This window comes from Taurulus bubalis (genome assembly GCF_910589615.1).
Source record: "Taurulus bubalis genome assembly, chromosome: 16".
NCBI classification, from domain to species: domain Eukaryota; kingdom Metazoa; phylum Chordata; class Actinopteri; order Perciformes; family Cottidae; genus Taurulus; species Taurulus bubalis.
In genome coordinates this window covers 7210620-7230869 of record NC_136604.1, presented here as the reverse complement: position 1 = coordinate 7230869, position 20250 = coordinate 7210620, and the positions used below count along the sequence as shown (strand labels likewise).

Here is a 20250-nt window from a genome sequence, read left to right as displayed (position 1 = left end):
ATAGAGTTGGGTGTCGTCAGCGTAGCAATGGAAATCAAGACCATGACGACGAATGATTTGTCCAAGGGGGAGGATGTAAATGATGAAGAGGAGGGGACCAAGCACGGAACCTTGGGGGACACCGTGGGCCACTGGGGAGGTGGAGGATTTGCAGTTATTTATGGCAATGAATTGATGTCGATCTGAGAGATACAAGGTGAACCAGGAGAGGGCAGTGCCAGTTATACCAAGGGAGTGCTGGAGATGTGAGAGGAGGATGGAGTGGTTGATAGTGTCGAAGGCGGCACTGAGGTCAAGAAGGATGAGGATGGTGAGGAAGCCAGAGTCCGCAGAGAGAAGTATATCGTTTGTGATTTTCAGTAGGGCGGTTTCTGTGCTGTGTTTTGAACGGAAGCCGGATTGGAAGGGTTCGTAGAGATTGTTGAGATTGAGGTGGGACTTGAGTTGTGATGCAACAGCTCTCTCAAGGACTTTGGACAGGTCGGGAAGGTTAGAGATGGGCCGGTAGTTATTGGGGACGTCAGGGTCAAGACCAGGTTTTTTCAACACAGGGGTGACAGGAGCAAGCTTTAGTGGGGAGAGTATGAGACCAGAGGACAGTGAGGAGCTGATGATGTTTGTGATAAGAGGGGAGAGTGAGGGGAGGCAGGCCTTGACTAAGGAAGTGGGGAGGGGGTCGAGGGTACAGGTGGAGGTCTTCATGCTGGAGACTATGGAGGAGAGGTCCATTTCAGTGATTGAACTGAAGGATGAGAGTGAGTGGCTTGGAACTAGTGGAGGGTCATGTTGAGGGCTGGGGGGTGAGGTAGTGGAGGGGGAGGAGGCGGCCAGCTGGTTGTGAATTGTAATGATTTTCTCATTAAAGAAGGATAGAAATGAGTTGCATTTGCTGGCGGTGAAGGAGGAGGACATAGTGTCCATGGGCTTGAGGAGTTTGTTGATGGTGGAGAAAAGCGTTTTGGGGTTGTTGGAGCCAGATTGGATGATGGAGGAGTAGTGAGAGGAGCGGGCGGCGTTGAGGGCATCTTTATATTGTTGTTGGTGGACTTTGAAGGCATCAAGGTGAACCGTGAGTCCAGTTTTCTTTGTAAGACGCTCCAGTTGACGGCCCTGCACTTTGAGGTGGCGAAGTTGGTCAGTGTACCAGGGGGCGGAGTGAGTGAAGGAGACGAGTTTGGATTTTTTGGGGGCGATGAGGTCAAGACAGGAGGAGAGTGCATCATTATAGTGATTGACCAGAGCAGTGGGGGAGGCAGTCGAAACAGGGGCAGAGGCAGAGACGATGGCAGCCAAGGAGAAGGAGAGCACGTGGAGGTTGATGGACTTGATGTTCCGAAATGTTATGGTGCGGCTCTGCTTAACATGGGGGATGGAGATGTCTATGTTTTTTGGTTACCTGAAGGCCACCATAGTTCTCTGACACGCTTGTGAAAGTGCAAGTAACGTGAGCCTCAAGAGTGCCAAAACACGTTACCAGCCGCCTAACGTAGTGTCATTATGGGATGGATGGCATCTAAGCAGAGGCGAACTGCGTTACCACGGTCTCGCACTCTGCGCCTCGCGTTATCGTAGGCGTGGAAAGGCAGGACACACCAGTAGATGTGACCTCACAGACTGACCTCCCCACTGGATGCAGGGAGCTGCAGAGCCTGAGGAGCTTAAAACCTTTAGACACTTGGCTGTCTCAGATGCCTGGTTACTATTCAGTAACCAGGCATTCCTGCGCTTCCTCTCGTATTCTTCCACTGGTCTCCTCTCTCTCCTTCTCCTCCTGCTCGTGCAGCGAGTTCTGCCCCGTGGTTTTCCCGTGTTGTTCCTTCAGGTGGCGCCGCAAGGCGGGCCTATGGGCGAAGCGGGCGTGGCAGTACGCGCAGCGGTGCGGTCGCTCGCCACTGTGGAGGTTCATGTGGTCTATCAGTGTGGATTTCTGGGTGAAAGTCTTGTAGCACAGGGGGCACTGGTGGGTTTTGCCGGTGCCCCGGTGCACGGCCATGTGCCGGGTGAGGTTGGCAGAGTGGTGGAAGTGTTTGCCACAGCAGGGACAGGCGTACAGCAGGTGAGTGGAGCGACAGTGGGCGGCAAGAGAGTGGACGGAGGGGAACGTCATGCCGCAGTGCTCGCAGATTACAGGCCCGGCTACACTTGAAGTGGATCCCACCACGGCGACAGACTCGTCCCCGCCCTCGTTTGTTCCAACCGCTGTCAGACCGGAACTCCCCTCGCCAGTGTCGCAACTGGATTCCTCCAGGGAGTACTGGCTTAAACCGTTGCCATCCATCTGCGAGACCTTTACTCCCCACGTGTCGCCCATGCCGGACTCTAACTTGGGGAGTTCAACCGAGACGTAGTTCTCCGGCTTGAGCCCCTCTTGGCTGTAGTCCATGCCGAAACCCCCACCCATCCCTGCAGTCGCCATGTACCACAAATCCTGGTTGTGAGCCATGCCGGAGGGTCTTTTTTCCTGTGATGACACCAACTGTTTCCTCTTAAAACCTCGCCCCCTGCCTCTCCCTCTCCCTCTGCCCCGGCCAGTTTTAGGGTTGGGCAGCCTACGCCTGAAAGCGCAGAGCCCCTCCATTGAAAGTCCTCCCATACTGAGATCCTCTTCTTTTGGATTCAAGTCGTAATCATCGCCTTCTCCTTCCATCACGACACCGTCTGTCTCCGGGTAACATGCATCCTGAGGTTCATAAGACGGAGCTCCTCTCTCCTCCTCCCCGTCCCTGTTCATCTGCTCTTCTTCATTGATGTACACTCGGTACACGTCACAGTGCTCCTGTCTGGCCACTTCCTCCTCGTCGGATGCATTAACCTGCAACAGAAAAAAAGAACGAGCAAAGTGTGTCTGTCAAAGATTTGTTTAGTTGAGGCAATATCTTAAATTTTTTTTTTTTTTTTAAAAAGTAAAAATCTGCCAATTTCTCAAACTTCCTAAAAATTGCTTGTTCTGTCCAACCTACAGTCTGAAACCCCTCAAATTTAAATACAGATATACAACAGAGAAAATCAGCTAAATCCTTACATTTAAGAAGCTAAATATAAAACTACCAATACTACTTCTTGCATGGTGCTCTTATGTGAACAGTTTCAAAGACACTCTTGAGAGGAATTTGTATTATCCCTAATAACCTCTCAATTGTGTCATGCCTGTGCTCAGTTATCTTCTTCTCCTTTCACGCTGTTGTCCTGGCCTTTGCAAGAACCCTCTTTTATCACACTTCACTGACCATCTGCTGGGATCACTTAATGCTTCGCATAAAAGTCATACAGGGACAAATGAGAATGATGCCTAAACACCACTTGAAATTATGTGTTTACAAGAGATGTGCTCATACATTTCTTGGAAAAAAAGAACAATTTGGCAGCTAATCAGCTAGGAGGGGCAGCCAGAAACACCAACCAAAAGCTAGTTGAAAAAAGGGACAAAAACTCTTCTTCATTGGAAACCATGTTTTTATCCTATTATTTTTGTATGGCTCCTGAATGTTTAACTATTTCATGCTGTTATACTTTTAAATGATTCTTGTAATCTAATCATTTATGCATTTTGTTTTCATTTAGAGCCAACAAGGCACCGCGGTCACACACAAACCTTAATGCATTGCTCATCCAGCATGGGACTTCCATCGTGGTGGTGACTGCTGCCCTGGGCAGACATGTCGTCGCCGTTCTCCTCCACTGAGCGCAATACAGGACTGTGCGAGTGCACAGAGGAGGGTCGGCTAGTGGGAGGAGAGGCCGCAGAATTAATGCTGCCAACCAGCAGTCGAGTCTGACTCTCCTCTGAAGTCATCTAGAGGAAGGTAAAGAGGAAGGAAAGGGATTATGAAATTGCTAAAAAAATTCTGAAAATGAAAGAACTAAGCAATGAAAGAGCAGAGAAGTGTTCGCAACATACAAAAACGTAGGCTAAAATAGGAATAAAAACACGGAAGTGTGTCACTTTTTTTTAAGTCATAACTGTACAAAATATCTATTAACTGAACAAGAAATAAATGTGCCATTTAAAATAATAGTTTTGGATTACTTGCCTTCGTTGGACTTTTTAGATGCATGTACTTCTTCAGTGCTCCTCGGCAGCGCTCCACAATATACTCCATCTGAAAGTAGCTGGCGGCAGTCAGGTAGTTGACAATCTCCTCTGGGTTAAACTGCAGGACTCCAGTGTAACAAGACTGAAGCAAATCACACACCACTGTGGAGCTGTACAGCATCGACACCTGGGTACAAATGTGAGACAAACAACATAAAACCGCACAGTTTTTTGGCAGCAAAGAGAGCAGCATAGAGACATGACGACAGTGTTGACAGCGGGACTTTGTGTGTGTTGACATTTGCCTACCTGAAGCTTTGGGGACGGGTTGAGGAGGAACTGGTCCCTCAAGAAGGGCGAGCAGGCAGCCAGCACCACCTTATGTCCCCTGAATGTCAGATTGTCACTGGCCACAATGGTGACGTCGCAGAAGTGCTGGCGGGACCGCAGTGCATTCAGGTGCTTCAGGGTCGTGTCCCCGTGGCCCGGTAACCGGAAACACAGCCTCTCCATCTTGTCTGGAGAGAAGTGGGGGAGTAATATATTAATTACAAATAAAATCTTTAAATTAAAGATCCAAAAGTAGACACACAAAACAGTTTGTTCAATAACAGTTACATCATGGTAACCAGGTCTAAAACACACAACGATCTGAGATCTCCTGTAGAGCCCCAAGTGAACACACGGTCGTACTGTAGAGTGGCAGGGAAGGCAGAAAGACAGGGTTTATGTTTTTAGGCAGGTCAAATTATAGGCCAATGCTCAGGGCATAAAGAAACTGACAAGATAGGTTTTCTTCCAATTTTATTTTAAGGATGAATCAGTGTTTCATACATATGTTCCCTGGGGGGGGAGTTTCAGAAGAAAAATCTATTCTTGGTAAATTTGATTAACATAAATCTGCCACTGTTTACAGACTCTCAAAGGCCTGATTGGAGCATAGAGGTGAAATGATTTGTCGACACATAAATTAATCGCAAACCATTTGGCAATCAATCGCCTCCTTAATTCTGAGGATTTGCTGTAATACTTTGTCATATATGATGGTAAGCAGAGTTTCTTTGGATTTTGGACAGAATGTCAAATAATTGAAGGAAAATGGGCTGTGGTGAACATTTTTCATTGTCTTATAATTAATTACTAGACAAAGGGATTAGTTGAGAAAATAATTGGCGGACTAATCTGTGATGAAAATAAATGTTGGTTGCAGTCCTGCTTGTAGCACCCTTTCCCTGGTTCAAGAAAATTCCATCCCAAAATACTAAAACATCATCTTGCTGGTTTACATGCATAGGCCAAATTGTGGATTACAGTTGAGTTAAACAAAACTGCGAAAAGTCAAATATCTCAAACTAATATATTCAACAACAACAATGAGGTGATCTCTTAAGCATGCATACTGATTATTTACCGCTACAGGTAAATAATCTACATTTGCTGCCATGTGTGTGATTAGGTCATTATGGAAGAAAAAGAATGAGGTTATGACGGCCAAGCAAAAATTAACCAGGTATTGGTCATTTAACTCAGTTTGAATATTGAAGTATTAATGACCACGAGTTTAGCTGTAGCTGAATGCATTACTTACTACATGTTGTAGTACTGTTATAATGTGAAAATATAAAAATATAGTTAATACCAAATACCACGATATTGATATAGCGACAATATTGTGGGGTTGACCATTGGTGCTATATATATATATATATATATATATATATATATATATATATATATATATATATATATATATATATATATACATATACATACATACACAATGAGATTTTTTTAAACAAAGTACCATAAGTAATGTGGATTTAGTGACTATTCGTGGGTGAAGGCCAATAATAGAACAGTCTGGTATTATCAAAACAGGACTTCAATTAGACGCTAGCTAGCGTGCGTGTGCACAAGAGGGAAGCTTCAGACCAATAGAGTAACGTGAGTGGAGTCTATGATAAAATGAGACTATTTAACGTACGTCGATTTACGTAGGAGGTTGAAATCGATCACAACACATAGTTTCCCTCCTTTCCTTCTGGCCTGACGTTATTTACTAGCTGCGAATTGTCTCTGGATGTTAGCTACCGTTAGCTGTTAGTTAGCTTACTGGCTTCGTCTTTCTGCTACAGACTATAGCAACACACACAAGCTCTCCGAGTTATCGTGAAACTTTGCCGACCCTCACCTCTGCTTTTCCTTTAGTTGAATATATTCCGGGCTTTCTAAAAAAATAAAAGAATCAAGACTGGGTTGGTTTCAGCAGGACACCCGTTGACTATGGGCTGTATTTCCTCATCCAAACTGCCACCAGCTAACGATACTGCCTCGATTTCTATTTAGTTTTGGCCTCTTTTTTTGGAGGATGGCATCTCGTGACAACAAATACAAACCGCTCGCTTCTCACCACTAAAATGACTTTGAGTCGGTTTTTGTGGGAAGCTTCTCCTTCTAGCTAGTGGTGAAACCGGAGTACGCACGCTGACTTCGGATCAGTTGTTTTAAAATGAGTGGACACAGGGGGCGGGGCTCGGGACGGAACGCGGCACGTTACGTTACGTTGATGCGCCTCGCGAAACATGTCGGCGTCTGAGACAACGACGAAGGTAGGAAACCATCTGCAGCACAAACCCGAAAAATTATGGATTTTACGTTAGTTTAACCACGTTGAAACGCATTTGCATATATAACAAAAAGAAGCCACTCAAGCTGCAGTCTGCCAGAATGCAAAACGCATTTACTTCTCGATTGTAGGAGCTCTTTGTTGCAAGCTGTGCTACACTGCTAGCCACCTTGACGTTAGCCTGTAACAGTTGTGTTGTCTAACGTTAAATCGCTCAAATGTTGTTAATGTTTTTACGATGAATTGGCCATTAACTCGTTGCCTGTCGTCTTGCGTTGCTTTCATGGCGTTTTGCGGTTTTCGAATTGTATTGTGTTAGTCATATGCTAAATTTAGACCAATTTGTATGGCTAATGCTGACACAAATTGCCCTTTGTGTACACTGTGATAGTAATCGGGTAATTCCAGCGAAAAGGTGGAACATCCGCTCCGTTTCACGCACTATTGTTGCTTTGAATTGTGTAAAAGGCTTGAATGGGTCGATTGACTGAAGGCGGCAGTTGACGTAGCAACAGAGAGGACCAGTCATTGGTTGAAAGGTTTATTTTGGAATGAAGAAGGCGGAAATTAGATGTACTAAACGCATCACATAGGTAGTTATAAACAAAGCACGTTTAACAGATCTTTATTGTCACAAACGTATTGTATGTGTGTGACTCGTTACCCCACATCGTTAATTACATCTTGAGTATGCTGTCTGTCATGCTGACTGTTAATGATGTGGTACTCACCAGTAATGACTAAAACCTGAACCACTGAGTTACCAAACTTTGTTTCCTGAGAAATGTGTTTTCACTGGCAGCGCTTGTCTATAACATAGTGTGCAAAATATGTATAACCAATGATGTATAACCAGATAGCGCCATTGTAAACTAGGTGGACAGCTTTGGGTTGAGATTTTATGTTTTAAAGACTGCAAAAAAGGTATTTTTATTTATGACAAGACAATGGTCCATAGTAATCCTATTAAATGTTATATTATTTATTGGCTAGCCAGTGACAAAGAAAAAAAGTTCAATTAATGTATCGCTCTCTTAACTAAAACTAACACAGAGACACTGTCAATTGTTTGCGGTGTCCATTTGTTATTACAAGTCATAACATAACTCTAAACTATTGCTAAATTGTTTCACATTTTGTGGTTGTTTGACGTTCAATAATGTGTATTGCAATGATTAAATAGATTCAGTAGTCTGTAACACCGAATATCAATTGCTATTTACAAGGACTAAGATTAATATTTTCTGACATGATATTTCTGCTGTTTCTTTGTCAGGAGCCTTCTGGAGGAAATGACTCGGAGACACTAGCTGAGTCATTAGCCGGACCAAGTCAAGTAAAGGAAGGTATATCTTCAGCGAGATAGACTAATGTTTGACATCAGTGCCTTTTTGGGACACACAAATAAAAAGAACTGGTGTGTGATTTTTGCTATTACTACTTTTCCAGATAATGCAGCCTCTACCACAGCTGCCGTTGCCAAGAAGACAGAGCCCATGGGTGGAATGACATCACTGTTGTCATCACAGCAGCCTGGGAAGGATGCTTTAAGAGCTGGAGAGGAGGGAGTGAAATGGTCACCGGCCTCCTCCCCAACCAAACCAGCAGCAGGTATGGATCCAGTCAGCTTTCATCGATATTATTGAAGAGGTAACTTTCTACCTAATATGACCCATTTCAAATTTGACATTAAAGTGATTCGATCGGGAAGCATAAATTCAGCCGTAAATTATTTGTCTTGGCTGAGAAAGAGGAGCATTTAATTTTTTTTTTTTACAAATCTCAGAATAAAAGCTTTGTTCGTGTCAGATTGAATGTGATACTAATACGAATTGATACGCTTTGAAGAATATACTTGCTTTTACCTCCCTCTTACAGGACATGCAGCAAAGTCCATTTCATCGGTTTCCTCCTCTACGTATTCCTCCTCTCCTTCCACGTCTTCAACGTTGTCTCCTGGCCGAGCAAAGATGAGTGTTTCTGGACCTGGCAGTAGTAAATCCGTCCTGGCACCTGCTCCTTCCTCCTTCTCTTTTTCCCCCTCCTCTTCCTCCTCCTCTTCCTCTTCGTCCTCTGCCACAGCTTCCTTGTCTCCTTCTGTCTCCCCTGCCCCAACCAAGATCCACCGGGCCCGCAAGACCATGAACAGGCCTCCACCAGGGCAGGTGAGTCCATACACCAAGTGGTTAGCTTGGTTGAGATGATTTTTGTTCCAGCATTTGAGATCTGACATTACATTGATTATTCTTGACCTGAGTAACACTCTTGAAAGTGTGTTCTAAAATATGCAGAAATACTTCAGCCACTGACAAAATACACACTGTATAGTAGTAGCTCAGTTCTTTACAACTTTTTCATGACCGTTTGAGTCACTGACTATTTTTCTTTCACAGATAAACCAAGTTGAGACACCTGTTGCACCTGTGACACCTTCAGGATCTTCAGATTCTGAAACTGGTTAGTGGCTGGAGCATATTCGCACTAATTAATGTTTGCCTGTATAAAATAATCAAATTACTATGAATAAAATCGAGTTAGTATGTCTTGTATAAGTTAAGATTCCCTTTGTCGGGGTTGTCATGTTTTGAATAGTTTCGAAAAGGAGAAAACTGGGTCAGTTATCCGATGGCACACCTGAGAAGTCCGAGAACGTTCCAGAAAATGCTCAAACTGCGGTAAGATTATGTCTTTGCAGGTCTATAATTTACATTTACTGATCTATTTACTTGTCACAGGATTGATGTTAATGTTGTTGTTTTTTTTTTCAAAACTCAGGGAGAACCGTTATTCCATAAAAAGGTTGAGCCTGTTAACAAGACCACACCAGAGAAGAGCAACAGCAAAGTGGTGAAGTCAGAAGAGGAAGTAGCGGATATTCAGATTTCCAGTCCGTCCGCTCAAAATTCAGAAAAGGTGTGATGCTTAGATTTACTCATTGTCCACTAAAAGTGATCACTCACTGTCAGCAAATGCACATATTATCAAGCATAATTCTGCTTGGTAATAATTTTTCTCTTAACAATTTGTTTCCTCTGTAGTTTGAGGATGGTGTGGCAGAAGCAAGAAAGCATACGAAAGACATAGAGGGGTCCGTGAACATGTCAGATCATGTGAGTGATTCTATTTATTTTACTTGATACTTACTTTCTCTGGTTATAACTACACAATACTCTTACTTTTTGTCTTATAGCCATCTTTAAAATCCACATTCAAAGAATTGTAGTTTGTTCATATTGACATACTCTGAGTGTGAGGATTGTGCTGACATAGATGATATCCCACTAGAATACTGAGTTAGAGGCAACACAATGAGCACTGAAAATGGGTGAAAATTCTTTAAGTTTACATACAGTGTTACCCACAAATTACTTTTGTATGTAAGGTCAACAAACAAGTTGCATGCATTTCCAAAGCCGGAAATAGTTTATCCAAAATTGTGGGTTTGTTTTCGTCACTGCAGAATAGCGGGAAAACAGTGGCAGGAATGTGTTTTGTGTAATTCAATTAAATATTTTTTTAATTTTTTTTTTTTTAAATACTTTAACGGGAAGAAAAAAGTGTGAGCGTGCATCCCTGTGCACTCTCACAATATAATCATGATGCCATACTGCTAAATGGCCAAAAGATCAGCAGGACACATCAAAACTGGAACTCCACATCCCCCTTCTTTAATAATAAAATCGGCAGTTGCCTTTTTTTTTCTACCCTTCACCAATGTCACATTTTTATATTCAAACAGAATTTCTCCCTTGCAGAGTTCAGAGTGCAAAACAAAGGGAGCCGTCCAAAGTAGAAATGAGAGCGAGGAGTCTTTTTGGCCGCAGTCAGACCAGGACAAAGGGAGAAACACAACTGATGTGGTGGAGACAGTGGAAGGTGAGTGACATCAACAAGTTTGTTTTTCTGTCTCCATAACAACATTGTTACATGTAGTGTTTTTTTTCAACTTTTTAATGTGAAGGACAAACAAAATTTCTGCAAATAATTCAAAATTAAATACGATTTAAAAAACATCGTGCAAGCGTTCACCCCCTTTATCGTGACCCACTTAGATCGTCCCTGGGCCAGAAAGTTAGGGGTCACGTAATAAGCTGAATGAGGATCACCTGTGTCTAATCAAGGTGTGACAAACGACTTAAGCTCAAATCTTCCTCCCGTCTGGAAACTCCAACCATTGCTTTGTCAATGTGCTGCCATAAACTACACCATGAAGATTAGGAAACACCCCAAAATAATTTGTAACAAGATTATTGAAAAGTACCAGTCAGGGCAAGGATACAAGAAGATTTCCAAGGCGCTGAATATCCCTCGGAGTACAGTTCGGACAATCGTCAAAAAATGGAAAGAATATGGTAAAAAATGAGAAAAAGATGTGTATGTAAACAAAAAAAATAATGCACTCGAGGCTGTAATAGCTGCCAAATATACCTTTTAACAAATAATGATTTTAGGGGGGCGAATACTCATGCAAATATTACATGGGTAGAATTTTTTTTATTTTAATCTACCATGAAAGTATTTTTTTCTGGGGAAAAATACTTTCAGTTAAGGCTATAAGAGGATTGAATTGCTTTTTAATTATACGATATCTGCATTTGCACCTCCTTAAACTGCATATTTGTTGTTGTCTTTGCCAGTGCTCATACTTTGTCATTTGATTTGTTCTCAACAGAGAGGCCCACTGAGTACACAGAGGTTCCCCTGGGTGCTCTGGACATCGCTGCTGCTGACAGTCTGACACTTTCGCCTCATCACGGTAGGTTCATGATACGTATGTGTCTCTGTAATATGACTTTGTTGAAAATCGGATAATCTTTTTTTCTCTGCAATCATCGTATTATGAAACCAAGCCACAGTCCTTCTAAGAAATAGAACATTTTATGTTTTTCTTCTTAAAGGGATAGTTTTGATTTTTTAAAGTGCCGTGGTATAAAGTACTTATCCATAGTGCGGTGTACTTCCGGAGATAGCGGTTGGCATGCCTGCACTGTGAGTACTTTTAGCTGCATGTTGAGAGATGCGTGGAGGCAATAGATATGCTAATGTCATTTTGGACCGTTACCGTAAGACCAAAAACGAACGTAATAAAAAAATCAGACGATTCTCTCCCCTCTACAGAAGGAAGTGATGCAGGAGACACAGAGCGGCTGGAGGAGCTTCCTCTCTGCAGCTGCAGGATGGAGGCTCCTCGAGTCGACAGCACCAGCCACCGCGTCAGCAGACAGTGTATGGCCACCGAGAGCATCAATGGAGAGGTTTGTCTTTGCAGATGTGGGCAGCAGCTTTCCTTTCAGCCACATTGCCAATTGTGTAATCTTGTCTCTTCTTCTCTGTTTGTCAGCTGAGGGCTTGTACTGATCGGACGATAAAAGGGGAGACCATGCGGCCGTCCAGTCGGGTGTCCCTCATGGTGCTTTGTGAGGTCCATCGATCACACATGGTCAAACACCACTGCTGTCCTGGGTGTGGATACTTCTGCCTAGCGGTAAGGGGTTTAAACCATCTTCTGTCCTACCTTCTCCTCTTCTGTATCCTACCATCTCCTGTTTCTCCTTCCTCATATCCGACTTTCTTCTCTTTCAGGGCACATTTCTTGAGTGCTGCCCAGACCAGCGCATCGCTCACCGTTTCCACCGGGGTTGTGTGACGGTGCTGGGCAGCGGGCGCAGCAGAGCAAACGGCGGCGGTATGCTTTTCTGTCCCCACTGTGGCGAAGATGCCTCCGAGGCCCAGGAGGTCACCATCCCCTCCTTCAGCTCAGCCACAGCCTCCGCAACCACCGTCGTCACCATGTCGGCGTCCTCCACGACCACCCCGTCTCTGCCGCCCTCTGTCCCCAAAGCACCCTCCCTCACGGCCTCAACGGGAGGGATGAAGGACGGGAAGATGCCTGAGCGACCTGTCAGGTAGGCTTGGATGACGTGTGAGGGAATAATTAGCTCCATTAAGCTTTAGACAATTGTATCCTCACACCTGTGCTCTCCTTCGCTTGCCTCTTCCAGCGCACGTATGCATAGTCATGGCTTGGTGACGCTGGCGGTGGAGCAGCAGCAGCCACCGCAGCCTGTAGGCTCTGCCGCAACTGTGGCCACCATCCCACCAGCAGAGGAGGGTGTGGACAGCGTGGGGCCCTCTCTCTGTATGCCAAATGGGAAACCTATCAGCCCAAGTGCACTTCCACCTGGGCCCAGCAGGGCGTCGCTGCAGAAGGCCATTCTCACACAGGACACTGAGAGGTTGGAGTCTAAATTTTACTATTTTCAGTCAGAGCAGGTTAAAGGATTGAGCAGTGGACTAGATACGACAATTGAGACGTAAGAGTTTAGTTTAAACACTCGGTTTAAAAATTAGCTTACGGCTCCTTAAAGTATGCAAAGACTAAGTCTATTTAGTCAATTTTGTGTTGCACTAGAGCAGGGATTCCCAAAGTGTGAAGCTGCCTCTAGGGGGTGCGCGAGAGGAAAATGTAATAGTGGTCTAATAGTGTAATAATTAATATTAAACATCATTTAAAAAAAATTAAGTAAGATTTTTTAATTATAAAAATTTCCATTGTAAGATTTAAATTTAAAATTAAAAACGTACAATTTAATAAATAGATGCACTTCCGGTCCGGCCGCCAGACTGTCTTTTACGTACACACTAGCTAGCCGAGCTCGTGCACCTAACGTCATTTCATTCATTCAGCAACATCCATGAAAATATGTTAAACTGGCTGAAATCGGGGAAGCTGTCAGGTGGGACATCTGAAGCGATCAGTAATAAAAGAGGAGAGGGACAGAGAGAGAGGGAGGAACCGGAGGGAGAGAAACGGAGAGGTGCGTTGTGGAGAGAGCGGGAGCACAGAGGCCCATCGCGGAGTCAAGCTGAAAAAAGAGGAAACGAGAGTGAGCATCAGACTGGGAAAAAAAAAGAGGAAATATGATGACAATTATCTGGGTCTGGGCTTCACTTGGATTGGCAATGCAGATTGCCCGAAGCCACAGTGCGTGTTGTGCAGTGAGGTTCTGGCTAACAGCTGTCTGAAGCCTCTTATTTGCGCCTCCACCTGAACACCAAGCATGCCAGTGCAAGTCAGAAGCCCCTTACATTTTTTAGATCCAAATTGGAAGAGTTACAAAACAGCCAAAAACAATTGCAGTCTCATTCATGTGTTGGCGCTACACAAAACGCACTACGGACTTCATATCTGCTCAGTTACCGAATAGCAAGGAAGGGTCTACCTCACACAATCGGCGAAGACGTGTGCTTGCCAGCTGCTAGATAGATGGTGGAACGTATGATTGGAGAGAAAGAAGCTAAAAAGTTAGACATGATCCCGGTGTCCAACAACACTGTCTCGCGCCACATCGATGCTTTGTCCGAAGACATCCTGGCAACGTTAGTCGGTCGCGTGAAGAAGAGTGAGTTTTACTCTCTGCAAGTAGACTTGACAGGCTGAGCCACCTGCGCTGCATGTGAAAATCCTCATATGGACTCCTCCTTTTTTATTTATATCTGTTTCTGAGCCTATGCATGTGCCACTCTTTGTTCTTTACGTGGCTTACTGTGTTTAAGTAAATAAATGTGAAATGCAATCTGCCTCTGAGCCTGTGCGTGTGTCCTCGCCATCCTTATTGCTCTTTAAAAGTGACGCCTTGTGTAACTGAAATTTATACAGCGGACTAAATCTTGTAACAAACGCCACGCGCAAGCAAACAGTTCTCGCATTGGTCGATTTTATGCGGCTGTAAATAGGCTCTGTTGCGTTTTTTTTTTTTTTTTAAGGTGTGGGGGATTTGTGGTGCGTGAACCCGGTCGGGATGTAGAAGGGGGTGCGTGGCCTAAAAAGTTTGGGAACCGCTGCACTAGAGGCATGATTTAGTGGTATTCAAGATGCTTTTGTGGTAGCAGTTCAGAAACTTGCAATATTTGAACTCATCTTTCTACTTTTAGAAAGTTTTTTTATTTTTTTTAATCTGTTCATAAAGTCCCAATTCCAGCTTCTCCGCTAACCTGCTGTTCGTTATTAATCAGCAGTCACAAAAAATTGACTGAAAAATATTTTAGACCAAAATCATGTTTTTGATTTTCCAGGAGGAAGAAACTGAGGTTCCACCCCCGCCAGCTTTACCCGGCTGCCAAGCAAGGAGAGGTGCAGAGAGTCCTGCTCATGCTGAGTGAGTGGGCTTGCCCTTTTCATTTGGTCTTGTCCGTGTAAAGCTTGTTTTCCATTTGGTATAAGACATATTGTACATTTGTGCATTCCCTCTAATCCCAAGACGAGCTCATGATACATTTGTACAATATTAGTGTATTAAAACTGTGTTTGTGTGTGTATCACAGTGGAGGGCATAGATCCAACATACCAGCCCGACTCTCAGAACAAGCGCTCGGCTCTACATGCTGCAGCTCAGAGAGGTCTGCTGGAAGTCTGCTACATTCTTGTTCAGGTGAGCAAACGAGACAATCATCAAAAAGCATTTGTCTTTTCTGTGCATAGTAAACATGCTGTAAAGCGGCTATAATACAATATAAAATAACGGAAACAAACAGTCTATATATTTAACACTCTACAACACTTGCATCACTTAGGATCACTGCTGACATTATTTAAAGCAAAAAGCAACTTTAAACACAGTTTGTGTATTTATTTAGCGTCTCCTGGTCTTGTGCCTGAGATTAAGGAATATATTTGATTGTATGCTGACAGGCCGGTGCTCAAGTGGATGCCCAGGACAAGGACCGTAGGACCCCTCTGTTGGAAGCGATCATCAACAATCACATTGAGGTGGCTCATTACCTGATCCAGAACGGTGCCACTGTCTATCATGTTGTAAGTGTTTGGGCCGAAATACAAATCATAAATGTGAACTTTTGGGCGTTTGGTTGATTTGGAGTCTTTATTTCTGTCCTCAGGAGGAGGATGGATATACTGGCCTCCATCACGCAGCCAAGCTTGGAAACCTGGAAATTGTCAACATGCTTCTAGAAACGGGGCAGGCTGACGTAAACGCACAGGTAAGGAAAGGAGAGACAATCTTTTAGGGCCATCAAATAACCGTCTGTCTATAAATAAAGTCAGTTTGTGCTTCACATGTGTCTAACCAGAGGTGTAGCTAAATTCGGATTCTTCCTGTCTGTTTCTTTCAGGACAGCGGTGGCTGGACGCCGATCATCTGGTCGGCAGAGCACAAACATGTAAATGTGATAAAAGTGCTGCTGAACAGAGGCGCCGATGTCACCATAAGTGATAAGGTAAGTTTCTACTAGCTAACTCTACTAGAGTTTTGCAGATTGTGTTGCATGGAAAATGTGTCTTTTTGCTAAATTTGTAGCATCTGCTGTCTTGAGTATGCCCGTTATATTAGCTAACTGAAGCTAAACACAGTGCATGTCAGTGTGTGTTTTTTGTGCCTGATAATCAGACTGAATTGTTTTATTTGCATTTTAATCTGTGAAATTAATGTGCAATGTCCTCTGTGATTCTGGAGCCATCCATTGTTTAATTTCTTTACTTCAACCTGCGGCCCATCTCGGCTATATTGTCCCGTAACAAATGGTGGCTGAGGCAAAATATATGTAGTTGCATGAAAATATTACAGGTTATTACTTTAAACAGTCCTCTCCCTCCCTTCAGGAGCTGAACGTGTGCCTCCACTGGGCGGCGTATGCCGGGAACGTGGATATAGCCGAGCTGGTGTTGAACTCTGGCTGTTCCCTCGCCTCAGTTAACATGCACGGAGACACGCCGCTCCACATCGCCGCCAGAGAGGGCTTCCTGGAATGTGTCACGTGAGTCAGCGTCACTCACAAGCTGTGGCCTCGATTTCATGAACGTGTCCCATGTATCTTTCGCCTTAGCTCGACCACGTACCAACAAATGCACGTTTCTCTTTTCTCTGCAGGTTGTTCCTGTCCAGAGGCGCAGACATTGACATCATGAACAGGGAAGGAGACACGCCTCTCAGCCTGGCACGGGTCGACACGCCGGTGTGGGTGGCACTCCAGATCAACAGGAAGCTGAGAAGGGGAATAACCAATCGCATGCTTCGGACTGAGAGAATCATCTGCAGGTAGTTGTTGTGTAATTTTAATGGAGACTTATCTCCAATTGATGAACTTGTTCTTCTTAACCAGATATCTTTTCCTCTTGTTTTTCCAATGGTGAACTGATTGAACTTCTTCCTTTCTCCAGTGACATAGCGCAGGGCTATGAGAACGTGCCGATACCCTGCGTGAACGCAGTGGACGACGAGGGCTGTCCTTCAGACTACAAATATGTTTCAGAAAACTGTGAAACTTCAGCAATGAACATCGACCGCAATATCACACACTTGCAGGTAAAATATGAGTCAGGCTCTTATTTTACGTCATTATTATCTTTCTGTTACATACACACTTATTTTATGCAACGAAAAAATGCATCTGATGCCTTTTTAATTATCTTTACTTTAGCACTGTAGCTGCTCTGATGACTGCTCGTCTAGCAACTGCCTCTGTGGACAGCTCAGTATCCGCTGCTGGTACGACAAGGTAAATAGAAAAGTTTCGGCCACATCGGAAAAGTAATCTGCTCGTTTAAAAAAAACAGCTGGATTTAATAAAAATCGTAAGTAACTAGTAATTTGATCAGTGAGATCCATGAGGTCAATGACTAGGATTCACGACTAGTGTGATAAACTAATGGAGTGAAACTCATGTCAACTTGTATTATTTGTTTCTAGGACCAGCGGCTGCTCCAGGAATTCAACAAAATTGAACCTCCGCTTATATTTGAATGCAACATGGCGTGTTCCTGTTATCGAACGTGCAAGAACAGAGTGGTGCAGGCAGGCATCAAGTAAGAATCCTAAAATTAACATAATATCTCCACGAGTAATATATTTCACTCATTTGAAAAACCACCTACTCGGTTGCCTTTTGAAGGTATTGGATAAGAGGCAACAGCCATACAGCCTGGGGTAATGAACCCTCATCATTTCCTTTTTCCCTCTCAGAGTGCGTCTTCAGCTCTACAGGACAGAGAAGATGGGCTGGGGGGTTCGAGCTCTGCAGGATATCCCACAAGGAAGCTTCATCTGCGAGTAAGAGCGGACCGCCCACAGGGCACATGAGTAATGTATGTGAAGAGTCAGAGGTTAGACATTAAGCTTCTTTCCTCCACCCACACAGATACGTCGGGGAGCTCATCTCGGACGCAGAGGCAGATGTTAGAGAAGACGACTCCTACTTGTTTGACCTGGACAACAAGGTGAAACTCTTCATAAAAAAAAAAAAGAAAAGAGATGACTTATTTCCTGTAAAACAAAAAATAATTAACTAATAAAGTCAATAATTATACCGAACTTAACCCATGCAGTCGGTTCACAAAATACACCCACATCCGCTGAACTAGAGAAAACACCTCCCAATGTTTTAGGTTACAGCTGACTTTCAGGTAACGTTTTCGATGGAAGGCACAGCTTCTAAAAAAAATGTTGTGAAGTACTGTACTGCATAAACACATGATAGTTGTATTCATTGGTTGCTCTTTCTCTGTTTTATACATATGCAGATTAAACATGTTGTGAATTTTCCTTCATTAAATTGGAAAATGTGGAGCATTTATACAAGCCTAGGAAGTGGTAGGGACATGAATGTCGGTGCCATAGAAATATAATATTTATTTATTTTATGAACTAATCATGGCAATCCCTCCAATAGTTTTTGAGACCCTTCAATCACACATTATCAATGAAACAAGAAAAGGAAGAGCAATTCAAACTTGTAATAAAAACAACTTTTGCTTATTCTATTACTAATGCATTACAATAAATCGGATAGTGTTTTGATATAAGGACCAGTTAATTATGCACAATCTGTGTGAATAGGGATCGATGTCCAACACAATCTTGTGTTTTTTCTTAAAGGATGGGGAGGTGTACTGTATTGATGCCCGGTACTATGGCAACATCAGCCGCTTCATCAACCACCTGTGTGACCCAAACCTCATCCCAGTACGTGTGTTCATGCTGCACCAGGACCTGAGATTTCCACGCATCGCCTTCTTCAGCTCCAGAGACATCCACAGCGGACAAGAGCTGGGGTGAGAAGTTTCACCTGCTCATTACTTTATCCCTCCTTTCCAATCCCACACTTGTTTCTTTCTCTAATTTTTCCAGTCTCGCTCACATTTGTAATACCTGATGCTCTGATCTAGAATGATAATTTTCATTGCATTGTCTTATTTTGAATAGAGATTTTATTCTTATGGAGATTGTAGGCATTTTATTTGTCAGCAACATATCCGCCAGAAGCTCCATTCAGCTGTAACCTTAATTAATAACTTTTAACTTGTCTTTTTCCATTAGATTCGACTACGGAGACCGCTTTTGGGACATTAAGAGCAAGTATTTCACCTGTCAGTGTGGATCGGAGAAATGCAAGCACTCGGCCGAAGCCATCGCCTTGGAGCAGAACCGACTGGCTCGACTGGAGGCTTGCCCAGAATCGGGAGCTGACTGTGGGATGAGCATGCTGGGAAACTCTTAAAACACTCACCAAAGGGGCCTTTGGATTGACCTCATCCATTTCACATTGCACAATGGAAATATACCTTGAGGGTTTTAACATCTTTAAAATGATGTGTTTTGTGCATGGTGCTGTTTTTTGTTGTTTGTTTTCTTTCCTACTTGAAATGTCCTTATTTTTCTCGTTAAAGTTGATCATATACCCTGTGGTAGAGGACATAGGCCTAAACAAATGTTTTAAACTGTGTGATTCTGTACATACAGTATGTCTACTGTATATATTACTGTCTGTTTTTCTTAGCTCATGAAGTTTGTGCATTCGCTGTCTGCCATCATATAACGTCATGTAAAACATATCTGTTTTCTGTTGTGCCAACAAACGTAATGCATTTTTTACACAGTACAGCAATGGGTCCACTCTAAGCCTACACTGGACTCAATGAGGACCTGTGTATATCATTGTTTTTGTATCATTGTTAGTGTTGTTTTCTTTATTTTTATACACATTGTTTTGTTTATCACATTTAGTGTAATAAATTAGCTCATGAGTTGATCTTTGGGCTCTTGTATTACGTGTGTCATTTTCTTTTTCGATCTGTCTCACTGGCTCACGACATCCAAAGTATTCCTATATCCTTAGTTGTGAGCGCTCATCAAGACTGTGGCCTGTTGGTGTTGTTACTATCAGCAGGGGGCATTTACAAGTCCCAACACAAAGCCAAGGAGGGGGCTGGATGCTGCTGGGCACAGTCAGAGATATGAAAAGGAAGTAAAAAGAAAGATGTCCCACTCTTCTAATAATGAGTCTCTTTGACAGACTGAGAAATAAAGGTTACCTGAAAAAAAGTTAGTTGGTCATAAAACATTCCAAGAACTTTCTCAACCAAACTTCGGAATCATTAAATAGCTTCTTTTTTTTATGTCACTTATTCATGTATTACGATTGTATAATGAACTTGTAATTATGATTATTTGTGGTTTTTACCACTCTTTGTCTATTGTGCATATTAGTTAGTAACTAGTTTGTGGTAAGTTTATGAAGCACAACTAATGTGCATGCAAAAGCAAGATAAATGGAAATAATGAAGGTGTTAGAAATA

The 20250-nt window shown here is 43.2% G+C and overlaps 2 protein-coding genes across 2 annotated transcripts; one reads left to right on the top strand and one right to left on the bottom strand.

Annotated features, from left to right (window-relative positions):
• Positions 1-1699: 1699 nt before the first annotated feature.
• LOC306749099 (uncharacterized protein) lies at positions 1700-4546 on the bottom strand (the record flags this gene model as incomplete). Its single annotated transcript, XM_079232349.1, has 4 exons — positions 1700-2812; positions 3593-3793; positions 4032-4220; positions 4343-4546. 4 exons carry the CDS (start codon positions 4544-4546, stop codon positions 1700-1702), a joined length of 1707 nt encoding a protein of 568 aa, XP_079088475.1.
• Positions 4547-6615: 2069 nt separating this feature from the next.
• ehmt2 (euchromatic histone-lysine N-methyltransferase 2) lies at positions 6616-19685 on the top strand (the record flags this gene model as incomplete). The annotated part of the gene is made up of 28 exons (XM_079231502.1): positions 6616-6642; positions 7936-8005; positions 8109-8270; positions 8538-8824; positions 9053-9116; positions 9252-9334; positions 9435-9572; positions 9698-9769; positions 10415-10535; positions 11332-11415; positions 11778-11914; positions 12001-12144; positions 12243-12565; positions 12662-12895; positions 14736-14818; positions 14985-15091; positions 15352-15474; positions 15558-15659; positions 15792-15896; positions 16279-16433; positions 16547-16714; positions 16837-16981; positions 17097-17174; positions 17366-17481; positions 17639-17725; positions 17814-17892; positions 18551-18726; positions 18992-19685. 28 exons carry the CDS (start codon positions 6616-6618, stop codon positions 19170-19172), a joined length of 3651 nt encoding a protein of 1216 aa, XP_079087628.1. The 3' UTR covers positions 19173-19685.
• Between the last annotated feature and the right edge of the window lie 565 nt (positions 19686-20250).